General features: G+C 40.0%; 2 protein-coding genes across 10 annotated transcripts in view; both read left to right on the forward strand.

Annotated features, from left to right (window-relative positions):
• LOC129725124 (bcl-2-related ovarian killer protein-like) overlaps positions 1-27,870 on the forward strand; it is a 94,504-nt gene that overhangs the window by 29,502 nt on the left and 37,132 nt on the right. The gene's annotated exons all lie outside the window — the stretch shown is intronic.
• LOC129720424 (uncharacterized) overlaps positions 1-27,870 on the forward strand; it is a 55,061-nt gene that overhangs the window by 1,977 nt on the left and 25,214 nt on the right. The window contains exons 2-4 of the mRNA XM_055671905.1: positions 2,047-2,219; positions 2,567-2,723; positions 4,543-4,700. Coding sequence (XP_055527880.1) covers positions 2,047-2,219; positions 2,567-2,723; positions 4,543-4,700 — 488 coding nt within the window. The remainder of the gene's footprint in view (positions 1-2,046; positions 2,220-2,566; positions 2,724-4,542; positions 4,701-27,870) is intronic.

Consider the following 27,870-nt stretch of genomic DNA (forward strand, 5'->3'; position numbering starts at 1 on the left):
TAAAACATTGCACAAAGTATTGCAGCGAGATCTGTCGAAATGTTTTTATCTGTGGCATTCTGAAATCTTCTAAAAGCTCTGCTACATAAACAATCACTTGGATTTCCAAACACACAATCAGTTTTGAATACAACAATCGTTGCTTTTTTGTGGCTTTTAATACAAGATACTCGTTTCATTCAATTACAAGATACTCGTTTCATTTCCGGAATAGTTTCTGTGTTTTCTGCAGACATGGATCATACTTAGTTGTTTAAACACCTTTACTCCTTGTACCAAAACACAAGCCCTTCGAAGCAGAAGATGAAGTCACGAGTCTATAATAGATAAATACTTAAACGTTTCTGGTTCCGTCAATTCGAAAATTCGTGCAAAAGTTTTTGAATTAGCGCGGTATCTCGTAAAAAAACCGCGTTTATTTAAAAATCCGCGTAGAAAACCGCGTTCATAAAAAAATCCGCGTAAAAAAAACCTCGGTAAGGGGGGGGGGGTTATTCGAATGCTACTTTTTTTCCAGGGGGGGTTTAGGTTTTGTGACCAAATGCTACGAGGGGGATGGGGGGGGCTTAAAAATCATGAAAAAAATGCTACGTCATTTAAGTATGTTCCCTAATGGTCACTAGTTGTCGACGCACTTCTCAACAAGCTTTCACAGCTTGGTTACGAGGTCATTGGTTACGCCGATTACATCGTCCTCATCGACAGAGGTAAAGATGACGCAACTCTGTCGAGCCGAATGCAAACGGCTCCGAATACCACCATGTCATGGTGTTCACAGGAGGGTCTAAACATAAACCCCTTAAAAACAGTCCTAATTCCATTCGGCAGACGAAGGAAGATCTCCATCACTCCTCCAATACTGAATGGAGTTAGACTGGGTTTCAGCAATGAAGTCAAATATCTCGGAATTATTCTGGACAAGAAACTGGATCATGCCGCTAAGAAAGCGATCTCAGCGATCTGGGCCTGCATAACTCTGTTCGGTAAAACCTGGGGACTGAAACCAGACTTGGGACTCTGGTCTTACAAGACCATTGCCCGACCAAGAATCACCTATGCTGCCTTAGTGTGGTGGCCTGAGGTGAACGAAGTGACTGCGCAAGCCAAACTCAAAAAAGTTCAAAGACTTGCATGTCTTTCGGTTACCAGCGCTATGCGAACAACTCCAACTGCAGCCATGGAAGCTATGCTTTGCCTACTACCTCTACATCTTCATGTGAAAAAGGAAGCAGAGCTTGGCGCTCTAAGGTTGCAAAGGAGGAAAACTATACTTGAAGGGGACCAAATCAACCACCTTCGCATACTTAGGGAGTTCAAACTAACTCCGCTATTAACCACAGTCTCCGACTGGATGGACGTTAGAACCAACATGGATATTCCATATAGAGTGATTGAAACAAACCGCTCTATGTGGAACAATGGAGAGCCTTATCTTCCACCTGACATCGTCAGTTTTTATACGGATGGCTCGAAAATGGGATCCCTAACGGGATCTGGTATATACGGACCCGGTATCAGGGAAACGTTTTCCCTGGGAAAATGGCCCACCGTTTTTCAAGTAGAGGAATATGCCATATATATCTGCGCAAAAATATGTCTGCAACGCAACTACAGACATGCGAAAATCGGTATATTCTCGGACAGTCAAGCAGCACTACTAACACTTAAGTCCGTCAAATGCGCTTCCAAACTTGTTTGGGAATGCATTGAAACTCTACGTGAACTTTCCCGACAGAATTCAGTTTTTCTGTTTTGGGTGCCCGGACACTGCGGAGTCGAGGATAATGAACACGCTGACTACCTAGCAAGATAGGGATCAGCTCAGCGGTTTATTGGCCCCAAGCCGTTTCTGGGTACGTCCATTTCCACTATCAAAAGCGAACTACTAACTTGGGAAAGGCTAGAAATAGTATCCCAATGGCAACAGGCACAGGGTTGTGGACAAGCTGAACAGTTTATCTATCCGTACCCTAGAACCGCCAGAAAGCTACTTAGCCTAAATCGTAGTGACCTACGGATAATCACGGGACTCCCAGTGCCCTTCAGGCATACAGAGAAGGATACATTCTACGCGCAGCTGGAGCGCAAATACGACCGCTGCCCAAAACATGTTATCAAGATCATCATCGGAGATTACAACGTTCAGGTCAGCCAGGAAAAGGAGTTTAAACCGGTGACCAACAACCGGTCAGCACCAGCTGACCAACAAAACGTTCGAAGTGCGTAGTACCGTTTTTCAGCACAACCCCCCACATCAGTACACCTCTAAGTCATCAAATCTCGAACATCATCGTCAGAACCTACCGAGCCGCCAATATCGATTCGGATCACTACTGATCGTACAGATACGTGAGGTTACCGAAAGATGGAAGCAGCACTTCTATGAACACTTGAACGGCGTACATCAGGAGGACTAAGCAGGCTTATCAGATCTCCGGAATTTTCCGTATATCCGATTTATTTCATTTCCACGGATGAACACGTATGCGAAGATTTCGTCCGCAGAACTTCGTAGAATCTTTGGAATTACATGAAATAGCTCCGAAAATCACTTGATCCGACCAAGACGGCAATGGAAATGACACCGTCGATGCAACAGAAGACCGAGACGTGCCACTCACAACGATAGGCAAAGATAAGGATGCCATCAAGCGGCTGAGAAACAACAAATCGGCCGGCAAAAATGATGTCGGAGCGGAGCTCATCAAGATGGGCCAGGATACGTAAGCCGAGTGTCTGCATCAACTGATTGTTAAGGTCTGAGATATCGAACGGCTGCCGGAGGGGGTGGGGTGGCATACCCTTTCTTCAAGAAAGGTGACAAACTCGACTGTGAGAACAACCGCGCGATCACAATCCTGAATGTCGCCTACAACATGTTTTCCCGAGTCACTCTGTCGCCACTAGTAAACAGATTCGTGCGAAGTTATCAGGCTGGCTTGGTAGAAAACCGGCCAATAACGGACCAGATCTTCGCAATGCGGTTAATCTTCCAAAAGTGCCGTCTAGTCTAGTCTAGTCTAGTCTACACTAACACAGCCAGTACTTGAAAGGATCCTGGAAAATGATATCCACCATTTAAAAAAAAATGATTTCCATACATTTTTCTTGTCAACGGCCAGGCCTACTGTGTAGCGCAATATAATACAATGTAATCTAAGAACGGGGACAATCCGTACCAACCGTTCCGTATGTAAGAAGTCATATAATTCGTTGGGAGTGCCAAAGCTAAGAAAGTACACACCTTTGTTGACCAACCTCCTGGGATGGAACATAGGTATTTCCTCCTTATGTTCGGGTTTCAAAACCAAAGATATAGCGCCTATACTCGCTTCAACTGTTACGGTTGGAACTTGAGTACTAACTCTAGTCCTAGCATTTTTGGCTTATGGTTATAGCGCCATTACTCGCTCTCTGGAAAAAATATGGATTAGTAAACAGCAAAAAAACCGCCTAAGATACAAACAAAGTTTGATCGATTAATTATAACCAAAAATGATCAAAAGAAGTGCTGTTTTAAACAAATTACTTTTAAAAAAAATAACATCCACATTTTTACATTCATTTAGACTCTACATGTCTGCTGTATGAAGAGTTTTGCTCCAAGTATATCAAAATGGTTAGTGAACTTTCGCTTGCTCTAAAACACATGACACTTTTTTTAAGTCATGAGAATCTAGATCGCGGCTTTAAGTTATATGCAAACTTAGGAAAATCGAAAAAAGCAAAGCCTTGGTGCCGCATTTCGACTCGGAACACGACCATCCGTTCACCACAAACAGATTCCGCTACCAACCGTCAAGTGTACATGACAATTGCGGGGCCAGCACCACGATCCCACAGCTCCTCCCGAGCCGAGAGTCGAGCCCACGACGAGTGGCCCGTCAGGTCAGCCCTCGGATATCCGACAAATATCCAAAATCCGGATCAACCGGATATCCGGATATTATCCGACAGAATAGCCGGATTTCGGATAGTCGGATATCCGGCCTAAAAGACAGAAAAAAAACCGGATATAGCATATCCGGATATCCGACTATTCGATTATCTGTATCCGGATATCCGGACATCCGAATAATATTCGTTTACACATCCGTGATCCGAGCTTCGGATAGCCGGAACACGAATATATCCGGTTAAAAGTCCCAGCACTAATGGAGAAACGTGGTTTTGACAATTGCATTATTCATTGGATAAACGAGATGTTATCAAAAAAAGAAATATCAGCAAGCTCTAATATAAGTGTAAAAGCTATAAAAGGGTGCCCGCAAGGAGGTGTGAGATATCTACTGTGGTCATTAATAGTTGATGATCTTCTCAAAAAAATGATGGAAGAAGGCTTTGAAATAGTTGGATTCGCTGATGATATTGTGATTATTGTTCGTGGCAAGTATGATGATATCATCGCAAACCGAATGCAAATTTCCTAGAACATTATTTTCTCGTGGTTATAAGACCGGTTGTTCTCTACGGGCACGAGACGTTGACACTGCTCAAGGAGAACTTGTGAGCACTGGGAGTTTTCGAACGATGGGTACTTAGAACCATCTTCGGCGGCGTGCAGGACGCCGTGTGGCTCGCTGGCGAACCCAGTATCTCGAAGGTGGTCAATACCAGACGGATACGCTGGGCAGGACATCATGTTGCACGAATGTCGGACAACTACATTGCCAAACTGGCGTTCGCTGGAAATTCGTTTGGTACACCACGAAGAGGAGCGCAGCGAGCAAGGTGGATAGGCTAAGTGGAACAAGACCTGGCAACCATTGGATACCCACGGGATTCCCGAAGCGCGGCCAGGAGCCGAGTCTATTGGAGGAATTTTGGTTAACTAGTAAAAACTTGATTTACTAGTAAATGTGACTGATCTACATTACAAACCTTAATTTAAATAATCACTTTCAGAGCAAAATCTTCAACTTTCGGTATAGCGTTTTCATGCCAAACTGTAAATGCGCAAAAATTCGAACTAGCTTTTTAGATTTGAATCACAGAAGGAGGACCAAACTTAATCGAATCAAAGATGAAAATTAAAGTCTCATTCATAAAAAAGTGATTTTGTACGTATATGAAAACGGTAACCGTGTTGAAGAGAACGAATTATTACAGTGCAGAAATCCGGAAAGATTTGACTTCACGAATGCAACATGTATAAATCTTTATGTAGCATTGTGAACGATATGAGAGTTTTTTTTGGCCTGGTAGCATATAGTTCAACAGATTGAAACTCTTTTAATGTTCGCGCTATACAGCCCAGTACACCAAATAGCAATTGGAGATTACTACCTAGACCTATACAACCGTACTCCGGTACGGTGATGCAAGATATAGTCCTTCGTCAAAATTTCGATTGAAGATTTATTGCCTACAGCACTAATTCAGTTCGTCTCTGGATGAAAGAAAGTTCTTAGATTAATGGAATTTTTCGATCCACAAAAATAAAACTGGAGCATTCAGAATGACTGCAACCACATCCGACGGAATCGTTCTGTTGTAAAATGTTTTTTTCTCAACAAGTCACTTTTAGGGTTTATCAAGGTACTCATTTGGGCTATCTACTTTTAGCGACAATTGAATGTAATAAAATGTGCGACAATTAAATGTGATAAAATGTGTTATAATAAAATTCAAAAGAACTTTAAACACGTTTGAGACTCATTGTTTAAGATACCAGCTTGTACGAGAATGCGAGAGGTGATGATGTTGATGGATAAATCTACGTGGATATTCCTTTAGAAACGGAAAATTCTAGAATTCATTGAGGTGCTCACAATCAGAAATTCAGGGAATTCCTGCATTATGTAACTGTTAATAATGTAAGTTTAGAAGAGTAAGAGTAATAAAAACACATATTTTTTTAGAAGAATAGATTCGGAATTTTACCTTTACGGAGTTGGATAACGATTACGGAATTTAACCTCTTTTAGTTATAAAATAATTCAGAATTGCAACTGACCTGATAACATTCAACTGAGCAATTCGGACCAGTCTGTAGAATAAACCAGGTTGACAGCGTTCTAAGAAGCTGTGCAATTATATTATGAATGGCAAGGTCAGAAAGCTCATCAATTTTCATTGTTTTGAATGCAGTTCCATTGCTGAGCGAATAAAAAGGCCTTAAATCGCAATGGGTACTTTCGATGCCATAGACTGTAAACCTAGTATTGCCAGTAATTTTTCAGGCAGTTTTTATGAATACTTACTCGAGACTTACGGTAAAAATCGCCGTAATTTTGCTAAGCATTCGTATCTGCGTCTCAACCGCTGAAAACTACATCCAAAAGAGAACAAATTATAATGATAATGCCTCTGTATACAGCGCGTTTGTGTACGTTGCCACAAAATTTCGGTTTTCTGAGCTTCGTGTTCGACTGAATAAATATATAGATAACACATGATAATAAATGCTGTTGGAGATTCGTTTTGATGTCTTATTGCACATCTTGTCACGAAGCTGCGGCAAAACCGTTAATTACAAATGATTACATTTTATGAACAAAGGCTCACTGTATGAACCAAAGACATTTTTTTTTGTTTGAGCTCATAATTTAAAATCAGGTAAAATATAATTCCACATAATAATCTTCAACACGAATTCTGGTCACTGGAGCGTTGAATGAACAAGTTACACTTATCTCCAGTAAACTTGCATTGAAAATCATAAATTCAATAAAGAATTTCACATTCACTAATTGTTTCCACCTGGGAGGCTGTGTCGTACTCATACACTAGTCACGGCTGGAATTATGCAGCTTTCGATTAGGGTGCGGATGGCACCAATCGTTGCTCCACCACCAGCGCATACCGGTGGGATACAACATGTGCAATACACTACCGTGCTGGCAGTTCAGTGTACACACTATAATAAACTCAATCCAATGGGTTCGCATTGACCTCCCTTCAAGCGAGTGAGGCTCATTTGCACATATGCATTTTTCACTGCCAATATTTAATACGTAACTGTGTTCGACATGCATACCGAATAGTGACATTCAAGCCGCGCAGTTTTGATATCTGACCGAAGCGCTCTGGCTATGCGGGTCGCATGTAAAACCGCTTGTTTCAACTGTCGTCTCTGCATCGAACAGTTGGTGGTGAGTCGTGTTTTTTGGTTAACGGCGAAAAAAGCCGCAGTATGTGTACATAAATTTAATGATTACGGTTAATATGCATTTAATTGATATTAATCAAACATTTAACGATAATTATTACGTATTCATTATTTGACTACAGGTATACTTTTTTATGACCATGCGTATGTACCACTGATCGTGCAGCCGATTACTGCTGTCAAGACCCAATGACTCGCAGGACTTGTGTGCTCTCGACTCTTTCACGCCGTGCTCATTGCGCTACATGAAATCGTGTCATTTAGTGAATGTCTACACGGTCCCCGTACCGTGTTAATCAATCTGTTTGCCAGGATCAAACATACGGTACGAGCCTTTCCTCGTCAGCTTCGAGCGAAAAAATATCCTTAGATTCGTAAACCGAATGAGATGATTTTATTGCACTGGAAAACTGAACTTTTTTCAACAACGGTAAAAAGTGTAATGTTCGAGACTGACAAAAAATATTTTCATTGCAGATATCGATACATTTTAAGGTAATAAACAGGGTTAATGATCATTAGGTAATATATTGGACGGAAGAAAACTATATTGTCATTGCCTTGTCGCACAATCCAATTGGCTACCTAACTTTGCGGTTGTTATTGCGTACTGATAGTGATGCTTCAGTAGCACTCATTGAGTATTCATTGCATATACAAACAGTGCGTAGTCATGCCTGGACGATTCCGTAACAAGATTGAAGTGCGTTTCCGTTGGCCAAAAACAACTAATTTTGTATATACGCACCACGCACGCATCACGCAGAACTTGTACGTCCTCCAGGGGAGCATTCTGTCCATTTCAATTAGCAACAATCTTGGATTGTCATTCGGACAAACAATACGGGTCACCTGAGAAGTACGAGGAATTGTGCAGTCAAGTAACACGTCTATGTTGAAACGGTCTAAGAAATTGTTAGTGAATCAAGATATTATTTGAGCAAAGCTTTGAATTTCTGTCTAGTCTATTCTAGTAGAATTTCTGTCTTGTCCGTTTTCGCGACAAAATTGTTAGAATAGATCTTGCGCTTCGAGTTTGCCCTGAAATTCTCGATGGGACGCAGCTGGGGGATGTTGGGCGGGCTCGCCGACTTTGGCACCACATCGATATTCAGCCGCTCCATCTCCTCCAACGATCACTTCGAGTAGTGGGCCGACGCCAAATCTGGCAGGACACCGTGTCTTCGCCCTTATGGTATTTCTTGATGAACGACGCAACTTCTGGCACGCACTTCGTACTATAAATTTCCCCGTTCACGGCCAGCCCGGAGCGAAATAAGAGCGGCTTTTACATCCCCTTCTCGCTGATTGTCAGCCACAGCAGCACCTTCTTGGGTAATTTGGTGTGTGAAATAAATTTCACCTCGGAGCTCATTTCCTTTGTGAAAGAAGTGAAATACGGAGTACCCTGCCAGTCGTTGCCATCCAGAAGGAGATAGCTCTTGTCGTCCATCACCACTGCCACGTCGCGATTCGCCGGGAAAATCGAATTGACCATCTTATTCTACCGCTGTCGCTGCGTCATTGCCTGCAGCTCCAGTGGATGGGACTGTCGCTTCCTGACATGTATGTCCATGTTCTCCAGGTACCGGCCAAGTGCACGCAGTGATTTAGCCACTTTTCCCTCGGTCTTCCTCTTCAGCGTCCTTTGAAGCTTCTTGTCGCTCAGGGTCGTTGGCCGTCCGGAATCGGGCTTTTTTTCGATGCTCTGATCGTTGTCCAACAGTGCCAAGATGTTGTAAATGTTTTTGAGATGTGCAGAAATTTGTGTTTCACTTGTGTGTAAACCCTCCCTTCCAGAAGAAAGAGGGGTATCGAACCATTAAGGACATAATTTAAACCCCTGAAAACATTCACATGCCAAATTTGGTTCCATTTGCTTGATTAGTTCGTGAGTTGTGCAGAAATGTATGTTTCATTTGTATGGGACCCCTTCCTTATAGAAGAGGGAGGGGTGTCGAACCATTATGGACATATTTTTCACCCCTTAAAACATTAACCTGCCAAATTTGGTTCTATTTAGTTGGTTAGTACTTGAGATGTGCAGAAATTTGTGTTTCATTTGTATGGCACCCGTCCCTTCAAGAATTGGGAGAGGTGTCAAACTAATGTGGACATATTTGTTATTCCTATAAACATCCACATGCCAAATTCGGTTCCATTTGCTTGATTAGTTTCTGAGTTGTGCAGGAATGCGTGTTTCATTTGTATGGGACCCCTCCCTTCCAGAGAAGGAAGGGGTTTCGAACCATCATAGGAACCTTTCTCGGCCCCAAAAACGCCTACATACAAAATTTCACGTCGATCGGTTCTGTAGTTTCCGAGCTTATATGGATCAGACAGACAGACAGAACGGACTGCATTTTTATAGGTATAGACAGGGCTGGAATTCACCTCAGTGCAGACAGAACCACACAAATTTGTACACAACACATTTGCCATCAAACCGTGCGTGCCACTCCCGATATTTCGTTTGTGTTCTCTTCTCCCCATTCGCTCTTTTGTATTTTTTTCGCACCGATAAAATGCCACTGAGTACACTTTGTGCATTTGCCGAAATGTGCGACATCACACATTGTGTCTTTCTTTGTGTGTTGCTTGGGGCAATGATTATCAGATTTGACAAACGAACGATTATAGCATAATTTTTTGTTTTTGCACTTTATTTGACTCCTACTGACATAATTTAGGAGCTAATTTTCGGTGCTGCTCAATGGGTTTTGATTCAAAACTAAAAATGGTTTCTTCCTGGAGATAGCCGCGATATGTCTCGAACATGAACAGCAGGTTGGCAATAGAAATCGACTTTTCGAAATCCGTTTAGAAGTAGGGCTCAACAGTTTCGCCTCCGAAAAAAATTCCCATACTAAATTTCAGCCTAATCTGACTTCGGGAGCATGAAGGGATTATTTTGTGACCAATGCAAAAAATCCACAGGAAGTTCATAAATTTCTGAATATCAAAAAATTCTGATGCCAAATGTCTTAAAAATGCATGAAACATCGAGATCTGGTGTTATCCAAAAACAAACAATGTAAAGATCGATCAGTTAAAGTTTTACTTTTCGACTGAACGAACTTCTAAATGCGACGAAGGACAATTTTTTTTTTCATACAAGTCATTACAACCCTAATGAACGGTATCAGTAGTGAATGCATGTAGCGATTGTATATGAAGACCGGGACAGAAACATGTCTAGACGTGCGTAACATGTCCTAAGAAACACGTCCACACCATTGAGAATCGTGTTTAAATGAATTCACAAACATGTATATGGTTCTTTCTTGGTTCCTTTTCTCTGCTATTTTTTCTACCCGCAACGCAACGCAAACTGCTCGAACTGAAGCTCTTTGTTCTCACGCAATGTGTCACAAAAAACAGCACAAAGTGTTGTTCCGTTCTCCCTCTCTTGAAATATTTCTCACTTGGTGATATCTTTCATAGTCATTTCGTTTTTGCTCTTTCTCTTTGTGCCTGTTGGTTATTAAAATGTGTAGGTACCGTTCTCGTTGTGCCTTGACGTAAAATTAACACCCTGAGCGCAATGAGTGTGCGAATGACAGCCCTGGGTATAGATATAGAACAGTATAATAACAACCGTTGTTAGAAACAACAAGATTTGATAGAGACGAAAAAATCGTTAGACTTGTTTCAGAATAACTTCATTTCAGGATTTGTTATTATAACTCATTCAGATTCTATTTAGTTATCAAAAGCATAAGGGAAAATACAAAATTGTATCTCCTGTCGATAGAATTTTATAAATTTTCAGCTACGCTCTTCTGATCGGGATGGCATATCAAATTTATTAAATAAAAAATGAGCGAAGAGGCTTTGCTACCGTTCAAGTAAACAGAGTTTTGAGCAAATTTTTATTATAGTGTAATAGTACAGTATATATATTGACCCGAAGAAATATTTTGCCCAAAAAAGTCCATACCAAATATAGCAAATTTTCCCTCGTCTTTATGCCTGCCTAACACTATGTTTTATTTTCCACAAACTAAATGACTTGGACACCAGTTTCTATTGAAATATAGCAAGAGTCGGTAAATAAAAAGAATTCCAGAAATAAAACATCAGCGGTGATTCAACGGACTTGAGCAAAGTTTTACAGAAGAAAATTACATCAATTGAGCTTAACGGAAAATTATCAGCAAATCTGAAGCGATTGACCCTTGATTATAGGGTGTCCCAAAAAAAATCGATGTTGAAAAAGTCAAGGTGCTCAGCCCTAAATTGAAAGATAATGTTATTTATAGCATTTTTGTAGAACATTTCGACCTTCTAAAAAATTGTTTTCAGGTTGCCCAAACGTGATTTATGAAAAAATGACTTTTTCAAGCTACAAACCCACTTTTTTGCACTTTTTTAATTCTGTTCGATTCCTACATTTTTTTGTACATTTTTTTATTTTTGTGGGGTTGTTTTTGAAAATTTTGCCTGGTTTGGTTCAGCATTGTATTCAGTTTTTGACTCCCAGAGCCCATTAAACATCACAAAAAAATTAATTTTTCTAATGATTCTTAGATAAAACCCTACAAAACGCAAATAAAAAAAATTTTTTGAGCAAGAACTAAAATTTTCATTGCAAAGCGGAATTTATCACGAAAATATACATGAAAAAAGATACTTGATATCTTATCGGGGAGCTGAGATATGGGCATTTTTGTATGTGATGGAAAACTATGCATTTTAACAAATATGTTAAATAACTGTTTTATTTGGGGAGATGAAAAATAACAATGTTCAGAAAACAAATGCATTTTTGGATGGCTGATAACTTAGTAGAAGGTTTCAAAATTTGGAAAAATCTGTGACAAAAGTTAGAACAAAAATTATGATTTTTCTAATAGAAAACTCAATGTTGCTCGTAATATGTATGAAATAGAAACATGATGTCTTCGGTAAAGTTTCTTGTTTTAAAATAACCTAAAACTTTGTCGAAGACACCTTGCGTCTATCTTATTCTGATCAAAAAGTAAATTTTTTATCTCACTTATTGGTGGATTGATCACCTTTCTTTTCACATTAAAAGATTCATTTTTGAATATCCTGAAACTTCTCCGAACATACCTCATGGCTATAATCAACATTTGAATCACTATTTAGGAAATTATAAGCACAAACGGCAAAATAAAACACTGTGCAATGGAGATATTGAGCTTTAGTGGCATTTTTGACAAAATGCATAGTTTTCCATCACATGTAAAAACGCCGATATCTCAGCCCCCCGATAAGATATCAAGGATCTTTTTTCATGTAAATTTTCCTCTTGAATTCCGCTTTGCAGTAAAAATTTTAGTTCTTGATCAAAAAAAAAATTTATATGTGTTTTGAAGGCTTTTATCTGAAAATTATAAGGAAAATTCACTTTTTGTGATGTTCAGTGGGCTCTGTGAGTCAAATAATTGAATGCGATGCTGAACCAAATCATGCAAAATATAAAAAAAAACCCACAAAAATAAAAAAATATATGGAAAAATTTAGGAATCGAACAGATTTGAAAGAAGTGCAAAACAGTGGTTTTGTAGCTTGAAAAAGTCATTTTTTCATAAATCACGTTTGGGCAACCTGAAAACGACCTTTTAGAAAGTCGAAATGTTCTACAAAAATGCTATAAATTACATTATCTTTCAATTTAGGGCTGAGCACCTTTACTTTTTCAACATCGATTTTTTTTTGGGACAGCCTACCCTTGAACCTCCTCTTGCTGCTATATTTCGAGATTGGCTTATATTACCACGGGGTGATAAGTGTTACTTACATAAAATTTTCCAAGAAATACGATGAAACCATCAAATTAAAAATAAACTTAGCTGCATTTGCCAAAAATGCAAATTTAGTTTTAAAATACAAAAATAATCTATCTGGCAACACTTCCGGTCAAAAATAATATTTTTTCTGGATTGCTTGGTTTATTTTCTTCAAAATTCTTCTATCACTATTTTCCGGGTGTCTTACGTCTATAAATTGTGAAAAAAATTTAATTACGAGGTTTACAACTTTTTTCTTAAAAATGTTATATCTCGAGATTGGCTCATATTACCTCGGGATGATAGTTGTTTCTTATGTGAAATTTTCCAAGGAACACGATGAAATTATCAAATTTGAAATAAAAATGGCTGCATTTGCCGAAAAATGTAAATTTAGTTTTCAAACACAAAAATAATTTATCTGGCAACACTTCCGGTCAAAACTAATATTTTTCCTGGATTCCTTGGTTTATTTCCTACAAAAATCATCTATCAATATTTTTAAGACATCTTACGTCTATAAATTGTAAGAAAAAGAAAAAAGAGATTTTGAACAATGAATGCGTGACTTTGCAATAAACAGGCGGGTCCCACAGAGTATTCCATTCGACACCAAAATTGGGATTTTTCCAAAGTGACAGTAGATGAATAATTCTCCCAACTTTGAGCAAAATCTGTGATGGTCGTGTCCAAGTTTGTGCTTTTTCGTGGTCACTTCGTATGGAATGACCCATATGTATTTTTTTTTTTTTTTGTAAGAAATGTGTTTGCTGACTCTTAGGAGGATGAATCAAAAATAAAATTCTTCTTATTTATTCGAAAACAACAAATCATTTATGACAAATGAATATAAAACATTTTTTTTTCTCTGATTCCATTATATATAAAATTCGATTATCGATTAAAAAAAATCGGAGACTATATATAATCGAGTCCAATGTACTACCAAACTTTACCAAACATACAGTTATATGCTTTGAAAAGCCACAGGAATAAATTAAGAATTTGTAAGTACACAGTGTCTATAAAAGTTGGACGAAATCGAATGATTCGTTCCAAAGCTGCAAGACCGCTTAGCCGAATTATCCCGATAAGCTTTTCTGCAATCAGAAGTCATTTTCTTCCAAAGTTTCAAAGATTTTTTTTATGGAAAGGCTTATGTCATCAAAGAGAGATGACTTTTGCATCCTGGAGGTAAATCAGGAAGATCTGATGTAAATATGTTGTACAGAATTAGACTCATGATTGAAGCACCCGTGTTCTGACAAAAAAATCTATCCAAACAGTTTACTAATCGAAGAAAGCAAACTTGTTGTTCGATGACTAGAAGCCATTTCGGAGTTCTCACCCTAGCTTCAAATACTTTTTTAGGTAAAAGTTCCTCTGTAGAAATTTTAGTCTATTCGGGTGGTTACGTCTTCGACTCACGAAACTCACAAAATTTATATCAGAATTGTGAATACTTTCAAACTACTCAGTGAGGTTTGGAGTTTTTTGTCCATTTTTTGTATATTAGTTGTATATTTTTAGTTACTGGAATAAGCTTTCAGTTCAAAGTCTTAAGAAAAAAGTTCAGTTCAAAGTCTTAAGAAACTTTGACAGCTTCCCAAGGGGGTTTGATATAGTTTAAACTTTTCTATACATACACCCAACGCAAACGGGGAACATTTTATTACTTTAGGGCAATTTTTTATTACTTATTGTGTCTTATGACTGCGCATTATACACAAAGAGTAACAAACAAAGAGTAATAAAAATTATGACGACCACACGCTTGTATGTGTTTCTGCAGGAGAACATACACCCAAGCACCACAATGCATGTATTAGCAAGACTTCACTCGCTGCATTTGTATTGATGCAACGATCAGGTTCATTTTTGTCCCCTTCATCCACACATAATCAGAATCTCAACCGTCAACCTCAAATGTCTAATTAGAAACACTTTCGTTTCGTCCCCCAGTGTTTACTTGAAATGGAAATATGTAATACAGTCTGACCAGAGTTGCCGAATATTCGCGATTGTCTGGTTAGGCACGAGTATTGTATTTTCAAACAGGTGTAAATGAGTTTCCATGAACCAATGAGTATGTGTTTTAGATATCTTGCAGGAAAGCGAATGTTTTTGTTTTTCTCTAACGCAGTTTACAGATCGTGATGTCATTTCAAGACGCATTTCAAGTCTTTGAAATCATCAACGTTTGCATACTCTATGACGGAGAAAATGCTGCTTGGCAGCTCTTGCCATATTTTTTCTCTACTCCGTATGCGAACTAATACACGCACACCGGATGAATTGGAGATTGAAGAAACTTGTAACATGTGCAACATATGCGACGGTGTGTGATTTTTTTTTGCTTGAGATGGAAAGGGAGCAGTTTTCGACAGAAAAAATTTTGCATGTGGTTGAAACGACCATTATTAGATAGTCGTACTCCCGTAACACGTGCTAAATATATGGCAGTATGTGTTGTTACTTGACTGGGGAAGAATTTTATTGCCTTTAAAGTAATAGGTTTGTTACCCAAAAGGCAATTTTGCGCTATTGCTTCTAAAGTAATAAGGAAAAGTTTTGCGTGTAGGTTTATAAATTTTCCCCAAAAGAGTGAATCTTGAGTCTTGAATGAATCTTCCAAAGCGGAATCAACCTCTTTTTTTAATTTAGTAAATCTAACTTATCATTACAATTACTCTAAATAACAAAAAATTATGATTATTTTATCATTAAGAAGAAACATTAAAATTCATTACTTCTTCAGTAACGTAAAATGTACTATCACAGTGAACTCGCCCCATCGGATTTTAGCCAGAACCCCCGAGGATCAGCTGAGCTCACTCAATTCATCGGTTACACGATGCTCGAGTTTCATTTTTGTACCAACGATTGACAGTACCATCTCCTGTATGAATATTTCATGATGAGCTTCCCAGCTCAAGCAAGTACAATAGTGTTCTAGTGCCAGGATTGAATCTTTTAATTCGATCTTTACGAACAATGTCCAATATAATAGTATAATCATAATTTACTGTTCTTACGTTGGGGCGCAGGTCAGTTTCCATATGGAGCTGGAGTAACATTTGTGGGTGATTGTAATAGCCGGTTGATAACGATGGTGCGATTCGTCCTAAATGTGGTCGGTCGCTGTACGCATTCCAGCTCGCAGAGCCACCGCAGCAGCGTTCATGATTTGGGATCAAGGGAACTTGTGTACTCATTCGTACGCACGGTTACGTTCTCATCATGGCAATTAAATTATGTTTTGAGCACGGCGCGGTACTGTGTGCACGGCAGAGCGCTACTTTCCGTAAGCAGATGCGCCTATTTTTCGAATTTTGATAAATTGGATTTAGGTTGTTGGAAACCGGAATAGCTCCCACTATCAAACATAATTGGTATGCTGCAGGTCTGTTGTTTGCCGGCATTCTGCGGGCTACAGATAATTTCGGCTGCCTAATGAGTGACATAGTTTATGTAATTTGCGCCAGAAAGGAGCGAAATGTTTGGTTTGTTAAATTATGCCGGTTGCTTTTCGCTGTTGCAATGGATATGTGCGAGTTTTCTTATTTACGACAACACTAACAGGCAGGTTTGAAAAACGTTTTTCCAACAAGTCACAAAATTTACTGCACAATTCATAAACACACACATCGAAAATGTCTTTAAAATATTTTTTACTTTTCGAAAAATAATTAGCCTTTCAGCACTACAACTAAATTATCAATCATGATGAGATAAGGAAAGATTACCTAAGCCGCTCAATTCAATTTCTTAAGAAGATTAGATTACGAAATGCTGTTAACGGTACTTCACAAATTTTTGTGCATGTCATACCTTATTGATCGTAGTTTTCATACTGTACGCGTTAAATTGGCTTCAGCAGTAGATCTGGCACTGTATATTTTTTTATCTCACGCCCAGATTGTTTACTCAATAAGAGATGACTTGATAAAAAAAAAAACATACTCGAAAGTCTAGACTCATTTTCGCTGATTACGGCGAAGGCCCAGTAATCACGAAACCCTTATTTATCTTCAATAAATCACAGTAAAATATCTCGACAATATTTTGCTTACACATGATTAATACCAGCCGCTCATCTTACCTGTGCCACAACCACTTTTTATCCCGCCAACAGCAGTCACGTACAATCCAATGAATGCTCATTTATTTAACCTTATTAGCCACCGTCGAATGCAGCAAAACCGTTTGCCCATAACAATCGCAACCCAATCAAAATTCTTCTCATTTCATTTGTCATGTGCTATGTACGGCACAAGTATCGACGTTTAGACGGCACCAGACCGAACTGAAATAGTGCAGTGGTGAGCAAAAAAAATGCAGCTTAGATCATGCTTTTATCGCATGATTTATCCCGCACAATCGTTTGTCTCACTGCTGCCGTAGCTGCAGAGCTGGTATGACCACCTCACTACTTTGGTACCGGCAACGTAAGAGGGACTTGAACCCTGAAACTTGCTGACAATTAGCCGCTATTTAGTGACCAGTCGCCTCCCCAATACGGACTATCGGCTACAGACCCTTAGACCGATTAGGCGTAATTTTCACAAATTGTGCCAACAGTTTGCAGTAAGTGCCTGTAATCAAATTAAATAATTATAGATCGATAGTGTTTATAGCTTTTTAAAGATCGAATTAAATGTTCCATTAAAAAGTGAGAAAAAAGCCTCTTGAGTAGCACCCATATGCAGATGCTCATAGTTGTCTCATTTAGCTGATTCGGTCATGTTCATGCATCTAGAGCTTGCTCGGCAGCCATGCTGTAACTGTCATATCAGTTCTAGGATCACAACTTGTACATATAACTACTACACGACCCTCTAGTTAGGGCCGTAAAGCATACGACGATGATTGGCCATATAGCTGATCGACCATCATCAGCCAGCGCAAGTCCGGTCTGACTCGCGAGGACCGATCACCCAGTCGGTAATTATTCTCTAATGGGAAACAGCATGATTGCGGGGTTGAGTGCAATTTTCACTCGTTAGCAAAGCAGTAAAATGTAAAGTGTTTATGAATACGTCTGCTCCTCCGGAAGATATGATTGACCAGCTGCTTTTATCGAAACGTGTCGAAACGGTTGTTTACAGCAGCGGAAAACTGCTAGTGTACAGAGTAGAAACCGTCCGCGGGAAGAAAACTTTACTCCGACAGTTGAATAAGCAATGCGAGGTTCAGAACATACACCAATCAGTTATTTGCATGGTATCATGCAATCATATTAACCACACGAGAGCATCGTCTGTGACTCTGACTTGTGCACCCTATTTAGGAACAGCATTGAACCGCTCGTTAATAGCAAAAGTATTGTGGACACAGCACAAATCAATGACGCTGGGGCCCAGAGGTAATGACTATTTTCTCACTTCCAGTTAGAATTTCTATGGAATTATCTGATGAACACTTTCGAATAATTACACAGAGGAGGCTCAAAACGTGGCATCTATTTCAACGTCTGACACTCGTCGACCACAACCAATCGTGAAGCGTTAATTGATAAATCAGCCTCGTTCTATCGGCATCTATTGGTCCTTCATTATTATTTCATTAACCCATTTGGTACCAATGTCACGGTTTTGGGTGTCACTTTTTTAAGCAAAAATCTTACTAACAAGTTCTTACTTGAAAAAAAAAATACTATGAAATAACAATGAAAGTGACGAAATCTATTTTCACTAAACGCCGTCTGGTACGAAATGGGTCAATACGCTTATTACGAACAGTCATTACCCTACTTCAAACCAACGCAGGACGAACGCAAAATGTGCACTTTCCTCTTGCGCCTTCATGCATTTCATAGCAAACTACCGTTTCAAATTACAATCCAAATCCATGTGCATCAGTCGGTCGGTGATTGCAATGATGCGACATAAATCAAGCAGTTCAATGCGAAACCGGTAGCCAGCGGGCATTCCGCCGACAAAATTGTCAACTAAACGAGCAGCATTAAATGCAATTACATGCCTCCTGTGTCCACACCGTGAGCGGCACGAAGGAGTCGAATCCCTTGAGGGAAAGACTTTTTTTTTGCTCTGAATCGGCCACGCTCCTGGCATTATCGTGATGTAGCGAAACATACTTAATTTATGGGTAATTCATAAGGCAACATCAAATCGGCCAAGATTTTTCTTCTGCGAGTATGGATTAACACTTTTCATATCTTTATTTAGTTAACTGTCACGCGACATCACCACATGTACACCCTGCCGTTGCATTGCAGACTTGCATCCATGCGAAAAACTGGCCAGAAGAAATAAATTACTTTTAATTGCTCAAACCAGTCATTTAACAGATCGGCTAATATAAATTATGTATTTAACAAAATTGCGCTGTACCACAGGTCCTGCTGGGACAAATATTATTTCGAGCCACGCAGTTGTTGCTGCGGAGCTAATCTCTAATGACTTTAAGATTTATGACTGCTAGTGCTGACAGGGAAATATTTGAATGCTGGTTGCGAATAAACTCAGATTAGCAATATTATTCAAATGCCTTTCCAATAAATAAAAAAAAAAACAAGCTTACAAAAGTAAGTAGATGGGATCTAAACCGTATTTAACACTAGATCCTAAAGATACAACCACAATTGCATAATATAACATCTAAGTGTTTTTTTTTCTGATGTCCGATTGTGACACTCCACGTGGCTCTACTCCTAGGGCTCTAGCAACGGTTAACTGTTCTTGCAACACGGTAATACGTCATTTAATGGTTAAGTAGCAAAATTTTCGTGATTTTGTTGCTTTCAAACTATGCTCAAAAAGTTAATTACAAATTACACAACTTCTGCGTGCACTTTTGTCAACTGTCCAAAAATAAATATTCAATAAAGTAGAGCAATTCAACAAAAAAGGGTAACCAATTTAATCGACCATTTTTGAATTTGGCTGAAGCTTTGCATAGATATTTCTATGGGCGAAAGATGTCATTTTGTGCTATTGGTTTAATTTTTTGGAACACGACTCATTTGTGAGAACCTATTTCAAAAAAATATACACTTTAAAAAAAAAATTATTTTTGAAAACAAGAAAAATTAAAATTAATTATCGTAAAAGCTCATTTTTTTTTCTATAAAAACTGCAGAGAATTCTCAAAACATTTTTTTTCTCGTTAACAACACAATTTTAGTTCTCATTTTATTGTTGGCTCAAATTATAACGTAATAATATTTTGTTTGTTTGTTTTCCGTAATTAAGCTCTATAATAATTATGGTTTTTGTTGTTCCATCGCGGTTCAGTGTGGGTTTTTTCTTTTTGTTATTTTCGCTCAAATCTATAATATAGTTTGATCTAAAAGCGGAGATTCTAGAAAAAGTGGGTAAAGGGTTGATGTTCCATTCCAAATTTTATCGATTATATGTGGTTCTTAACTCTTTTATTACACATTGCGTTGGTAAAGTTGGATCAACTAAACTGGCGAGAAATAGATGCTGATGGTTTCTGAAACATCACACTAGTTAAAGGTTGGGGAGCTGGAAATTTACATATACATTTTATAACTTAGCGAAAATATCAACCGAACTGTTTCTTTACTGCATTTTTTTTTATGTTTCAACATACTGTTTTTTTTTTTCTTGAGTAAGATGGAACAGGGCAATGATCCTGTGGAAACTATCCGTTTTTTTTCTCTCTTTTTCCAAAGCAATTACAGTAGTGCTAGACAATTCGCTAGGGGCGTGGGTAAACATTGAGGGCTGTTCGACCATGAAGAAATCAGGAACAAAAAAAAATATAGGTAATAATGTTCAAGAGTCCTGTCAATCCCATTCATTTGGTATGAAGACAACAGTACGATAGAAGATTTTATAATCGATCTTGCTGAAGCAATTACAAGAAACATCAGATAAATCTCCCAATGCTGTACTTAACAACAAAACTGAGCTGACGACTTACTCGACCAATCATATCGGTTCGATGCGACCGAAAGGTCAATTTCTCATCGAATTCTACAACAAGATCATTGATTGCATTGGCGCGAAGTAAAGGCGTTCCTCGGATTACACTGGTCAACACTGGTGCACTTCAAAAGCTCGAACTGGAAAAAAATGAAAGATTATAGCTAGTCAACCATTTTTGTGAATTTTGGTATCCCTAGCCATTACTTTTTTTTAGAGACTTAAATGAGTTTCCTCGTAAACATAAAGTTAGAGCGACGAACCCGGCAAGCAATTTCTATACTACACTCTTACGTAAGTTGACGCGTTTAGGTAATGGGGCATCAACATTCATAGAAATGGTTGAATAAATATAATCTTTCATTTTATCTGGTTTGAGCTTTTAGAACGCATTTTTTTTCTTTTTGTCTACCGGTGTTATATGAGTGGTGTTAATAGGACTGCTACTGTAAATGTTTTTACATCACACACAAGTACTGTAGCAAAAATATTCAATAATCCTTACATTTAATGATAATGTGATCCGATTGTTTGATATTTCCCTGTAACCCATTGCCCGAAAGACTATTTGCTGAACTACCGATCCCTCTAATGACTATGCTTAAAAAAAAACAACGGAACAAACAGAGGTGAGCGAATTTTGTGATAAACTGTAGCTATCAATATTCGAGATTTTTGCTGATTACAATCATGGTATTTTTAACAGATCAAAATGTTTACACTGCAAGAATGTAATAAATCTGCAAACCATTTGGCGAAAAAAGAACTGGATCTGTTATATCTGTTATACTATCGCCAGGCTTGTCCTACCATCGTCAAACGGGTAAATGAAGTCATAGAGAACTAATCTTCTCCAGAAAGATGCTCTGCATTTTTAGGAACCATCAAAGCTCTAGAACAGCTTCCCAACCAGGAGTCCGCGGTAGGCGAGAAGCTCTCTGAGGAACGTTACTGAATATTAGAACTAAGACATCAAACAGTTTAGACGTGCAGAGCGATATAAGACTGACAAACACAGCTTCGTATTGCAAAACTTGTACCTAGAATTTTTTTAGGAGCCGCAAAGCCGAAAAAAGTGTGCAAACTTCGACAGCTTAATGTGTTTGAAAATCTCTGCCACCATTCCTTCCCTAGTTGCCATATAATATTTCTGTTCATGAAGCTGTTCAAAGCCTGCCTAGACGTAAGTTTCATCTTCCTGTATCACGCATTCAAACTTCGTCAGCATCATTACAGGCACCCCCTTTTTGTAAGTCGCCAGTTCGGCTCGTTTTTTAGTTCTACTTACAGTTGTAGACAACACTCCCAGCTTGCCAGCGACATCTCGGAAGGAAAAGTTGGGATTCCGCTCGAATCTGCTGGCCACTCTTTTCGTCATTTTTGCGGCCTTCAGATTTCAATTTCCCTCCAATTTTGTCTTCCTGGCACTCGACAAACGATCCCCAAACACTTTTATTTCGTTGGTGATGGTTGATTTGAACACATTCAACAATTTTGCAAACTTGGTGTGCGAGTAGTTTGGATTTTCGCGATGTGCGAGAAAAATTTTAATGCTTTGCTTCTATTGCTTAGACGTCATTTTCACAACTCAAAAGCAAATGTTAAAATCAAACATTAGACATAGTACACACATCTTTAAAATGAGAGGTGTTCAGTTTTTTTTTGATACACGATAAAAATCATGCGGCTGTAACACCCTTTAGTTAGCATAGAAGGTTGCGAAGCCAAAATGATTAGAGACCACTGCTGTAGGACATCATTTCCCTCCTTGACGATAATGGGTTAAGTCTGACGATAACAGTACAGATACCCTAATTACAACACTCGCCGGCGCTGCTTCAGTATTAACGTGCAACCATTTCGATAGAACCGTTCTTACCCCAGGGATTACGTCATCAACCTCCGCTGCAAACGTAAACAACACATCACGTTCCCCGGTAAATATGTGTCATGTTTCACAATGATCAGCTGGAGGTGAGTGTAACTCTTGCCGCCAACTTCAAGGGCCTAATTTTCTTCTGTATTGACGCGCACCGATAGTGTAAGCGAAAACTTAACAAGTAATTCAAGACGTGGCTCTGATGAGTTTGTGATTTATTGCCAGAATGGAAATTGACATTCTTAGTAAAAAGATTAGGTTGTATGCATTCTGTGCCGAACACGCATCAGTATAGGACGTGTTTGGTGATCGCTCCGATAGAATATAAAACAAAAGACGCGCGAGCAAGTGTTGACATTGTTTGCCTGGTCGAGTGAAGGTTCAAGGTCGCCCGCCTTTGTGCAACTGTTTCGCATCGTGGCTGTTTGCTGGTGCGTAAGCCGATTTGGCTGCTAAGTGATTTGTGCTACAGCAGTGGTCGAGAATCTCAACACAAAGGAGAAAAAAGAAGAAGCCAACAGTTGACAGCGAGTTGTGTCGCTGCTGGTGGCTGTTTGGAGCTGCTGTATTGGTGCTGCTGGCTGTAACGGCTGCAGCTTCGACCGTTCAGACAACCAACCCTGCTGAAAGGAGAAGTAAAGAGGTACGTGTTCTGTCGGCGCTAGTGCGCTAGATTTAGCGCGATGGATGTAGATCCCTCGCCTCCCGTGCCACCATCCCCGAACCCCTCCGACCCTGTCCCTCCTGCCAACCCTTCCTCTGTTGATTCTCCAGTCCCCCCTCGCCCCAGGCTTTACCCGGACGGATCTCAGGGCAGCTTTACTGTTTTCTTTCGGCCAAAAGCAGGACCGAAATCGAAACCGTTAAACATCCTGCAGATTTCGAAAGACCTGACGGAGGGGTACAAGGCCGTGACCGAAATCTCCAAGGTCAGACCCAACAAGCTCCGTGTCGTGGTCAGCGACCTGGAACAGGCCAACGCTATTGCTCGCTCCGAGCTTTTCACACACGAGTATCGCGTTTATATACCCGCACGAGACGTGGAAATCGACGATGTCATAACCGATTCGAGTCTGTCGGTCGAGTGTATCCTGGCAAGCGGTTTTGGCTGCTTCAAAAATGCTTTGTGTCACGACGTAAAAGTAAAGATCATAGATTGCAAGCAATTGCGGTCTGTGTCTCTTGTCAACGGCACAAAAGTGTACACTCCGTCAGACTCGTTTCGTGTTACGTTTGCCGGATCTGCTCTCCCTAGCCACGTCTCGATCGATCGGGTTCGTCTGCCTGTGCGATTGTATGTACCCCGTGTTATGAATTGCACCAATTGCAAGCAGCTAGGCCACACAGCCGCCTACTGCTGCAATAAGGCACGATGTAGCAAGTGTGGAGAAACTCATGCGGACGATTCTTGCAGTGTTAATGCTGAAAAATGTATTCACTGCGGGGAAAATCAGCATGAGCTCTCCACATGCCCGGTGTACATGCAGCGCAGAGATAAAATCAAGCGGTCACTTAAGGAGCGTTCAAAGCGATCTTACGCTGAGATGCTGAAGAAGACCGTGACCACTTCTACCATAACATCGAACCCCTTTGATCTGTTGTCCTCTGATGAAACCGATTCTGACGATTCACCAGCGGGAACAACTTATGCCAATCCTGGGGCGTCTAGAAAGAGGAAAAATATTTCCTCTCCTAAACTTCCCCGAAAAGGTCCTAAGATTTTCCAAAGTGAAATGAAAGTTACAAACAAACCAAACAGTGCTGCGGAAAAACCGAAGCAAACTCCTCCTGGGCTTGCAAATTTAAAGTCCCAGAAGGAGTTCCCAGCACTGCCAGGAACATCTAAAACCCCAGTTGTTCCTTTTGCACTCCCAGTTGATGAAACAAACTCTGGATTAGTGAAATTTTCTGACATTGTGGACTAGATTTTTGAAAATTTCAATGTACCCGATCCAATTAAAATTTTTCTTACAGCATTCCTCCCAACAGTTAGATCATTTTTGAAGCAGTTGACTGCCCAATGGCCCCTCCTTGCAGCGATTGTATCCTTCGATGCCTAATTCATCTGCGTATATGAAGGATTCTATCTCTGTCTTACAGTGGAATTGTAGAAGTATTTTACCAAAAATGGATTCATTTAAAGTTTTAATAAATAGAAACAAATGCGATGCATTTTCCCTTTGTGAAACTTGACTTACTTCAAATATTGATCTCAACTTCCATAATTTTAATATTATTCGCCTTGATCGAGACACCCCATATGGAGGAGTACTTTTAGGGATTAAAAAGTGCTATTCTTTCTATCGTATTAACCTCCCCTCGATTCCAGGCATCGAAGTTGTCGCATGTCAAATGACAATACAAGGTAAAGAGCTTTGTATTGCCTCAATATATGTTCCTCCCAGAGCACAGGTTGGGCAACGGTTGCTCTTTGATTTAATAGAACTTCTTCCCTCGCCACGTTTGATTTTGAGAGACTTCAACTCTCATGGTGTGGCTTTGGGTTCCCCCTACAATGATAACCGCTCCTCTTTAATCTATAACCTTTGCGATGACTTCGACATGACTTTTTTGAACAACGGTGAAATGACACGTATCCCGAAACCTCCAGCGCGCCCAAGCGCTTTGGATCTATCCTTATGTTCGACGTCGCTACGGTTGGATTGCACATGGAAGGTAATCCTCGATCCTCACGGTAGCGACCATCTGCCTATTCTTATTTCAATTACTAACGGTTCAACTCGCATGCGACCAATTGACATTCCGTATGACCTCACACGGAATGTCGATTGGAAGTTATACGAGGAAATGATTTCAAAAGCGGTCGAGTCGATTCAACATCACCCACCACTTGAAGAATACAACCTCCTCGCGGGCTTAATCCTCGACGCCGCGTTGCAAGCCCAAACGAAGAAATATCCCGGCGTAACGATCGAAGAACGGCGTCCAACTCCGTGGTGGGACAAAGAGTGCTCCGATGTCTACACGCAAAGATCCGACGCGTTTTTGGCCTTCCAGAAGGGAGGTATACCCGACGACTATATACGGTATTCGGAGCTTGATACCAAGCTTAAAAGCCTGGCTAAAGCAAAGAAACGCGGATATTGGCGTCGGTTCGTGAACGAGACGTCGAGGGAGACATCGATGAGCACTCTTTGGAACACAGCCCGAAGAATGCGGAATCGCGTAACGGTCAACGAAAGCGAGGAGTCTTCAAGTCGGTGGATATTTGATTTTGCCAGGAAAGTATGTCCGGACTCTGTTCCTGAGCAAAACATTGTTCGCGATGCGTCTCCGGGCCACGACGCGATAGAATCACCTTCTACGATGGCAGAATTTTCAGTTGCCCTCCTGTCCTGTAACAATAACGCGCCTGGGTTAGATAGAATCAAATTCAACTTGTTGAAGAATCTACCCGGCAATGCCAAGAGGCGCCTGTTGAACTTGTTCAATAAGTTCCTGGAGCAAAACCTTGTACCGCAGGATTGGAGGCAAGTGAAGGTGATCGCCATCCAAAAACCAGGGAAACCAGCTTCTGATCACAACTCTTATAGGCCGATTGCAATGCTATCCTGTATCCGGAAATTGATGGAAAAAATGATACTTCGTCGTTTAGACCATTGGGTCGAATCAAATGGTCTACTATCAGATACTCAATTTGGCTTCCGCCGTGCTAAAGGGACGAATGATTGTCTTGCGTTGCTTTCAACAGATATTCAGCTGGCGTATGCTCGCAAAGAACAAATGGCGTCTGCGTTCTTGGACATTAAGGGGGCTTTTGATTCCGTTTCTATTGACATTCTTTCGGGTAAACTTCACCGACAAGGATTTTCTCCAATTTTGAACAATTTTTTGCACAATTTGCTGTCCGAAAAGCACATGCATTTTACGCACGGCGATTTGGCAACTTTTCGCATTAGCTACATGGGTCTTCCCCAGGGCTCATGTTTAAGCCCCCTTCCTTACAACTTTTATGTAAATTACATCGACGAATATCTGGCAAATTCATGCACGATAAGACAACTTGCAGGCGACAGTGTAATCTCTGTTACAGGAGCCAGAGCTGCCGATTTGCAATTTGTCTGCTTGGGCTTTACAGCTAGGTATCGAATTCTCTCCGGAGAAGACTGAGATAGTAGTTTTTTCTAGGAAGCATGAACCTGCTCAGCTTCAAACACAATTAATGGGTAAAACGATTTCTCAGGTTCTGGTACACAAATATCTTGGTGTCTGGTTCGACTCTAAAGGCACCTGGGGTTGTCACGTTAGGTATCTGATGAAAAAATGTCAACAAAGAGTGAATTTTCTTCGTACAATAACCGGACAATGGTGGGGAGCCCACCCAGGAGACCTTATAAGGCTTCACCAAACAACGATATTGTCTGTCATTGAGTACGGGTGTTTCTGCTTCCGCTCCGCAGCAAACACACATTTGATCAAACTGGAGCGAATACAATATCGTTGTTTGCGTATCGCCTTGGGTTGCATGCAGTCGACCCATACGATGAGTTTGGAGGTCTTAGCTGGAGTACTACCATTGAAAAACCGCTTCTGGAGCCTGTCTTCTCGCATTCTTATCAAATGTGAGGTCTTGAACCGTCCCGTGATTGAAAATTTTGAAAGGTTAATCAAACTTAATTCTCAAACCCGTTTTATGACATTGTAATTCAATCACATGTCCCAAAATATTAACCCTTCTTCGAATATTCCAAATCGTGTCGACTTATCAAATACTTCTGATTCTACTGTGTTTTTCGATACATCCATGATAGAAGAAACTCGGATCATTTACGCGTGCAGCAGATCCCCAAAATTTTTTCCAATAAATATCGAAACATCAACTGCGACAATATGTTCTACACTAACGGATCACTTTTTGATGGGTCCACTGGCTTCGGTATTTTCAATAACAATTTAACCGTCTCCCATAAGCTTGATAATCCTGCTTCTGTTTACGTCGCAGAATTGGCTGCAATTCAGTACACCCTAGGGATTATCAAAAAATGCCCACGGACCATTATTTTATCTTTACGGACAGTCTCAGTTCCATTGAGGCTCTCCGATCGATGAAAGATGTTAAGCACTCTCCGTATTTCCTGGGGAAAATACGGGAACATCTGAGTGCTTTATCCGAAAAATCGTATCAGATTACCTTAGCGTGGGTCCCTTCTCACTGCTCGATACCGGGCAATGAGAAAGCGGACTCTTTGG

The sequence above is a fragment of the Wyeomyia smithii genome, chromosome 2 (assembly GCF_029784165.1).
Source record: "Wyeomyia smithii strain HCP4-BCI-WySm-NY-G18 chromosome 2, ASM2978416v1, whole genome shotgun sequence".
NCBI lineage: Eukaryota > Metazoa > Arthropoda > Insecta > Diptera > Culicidae > Wyeomyia > Wyeomyia smithii.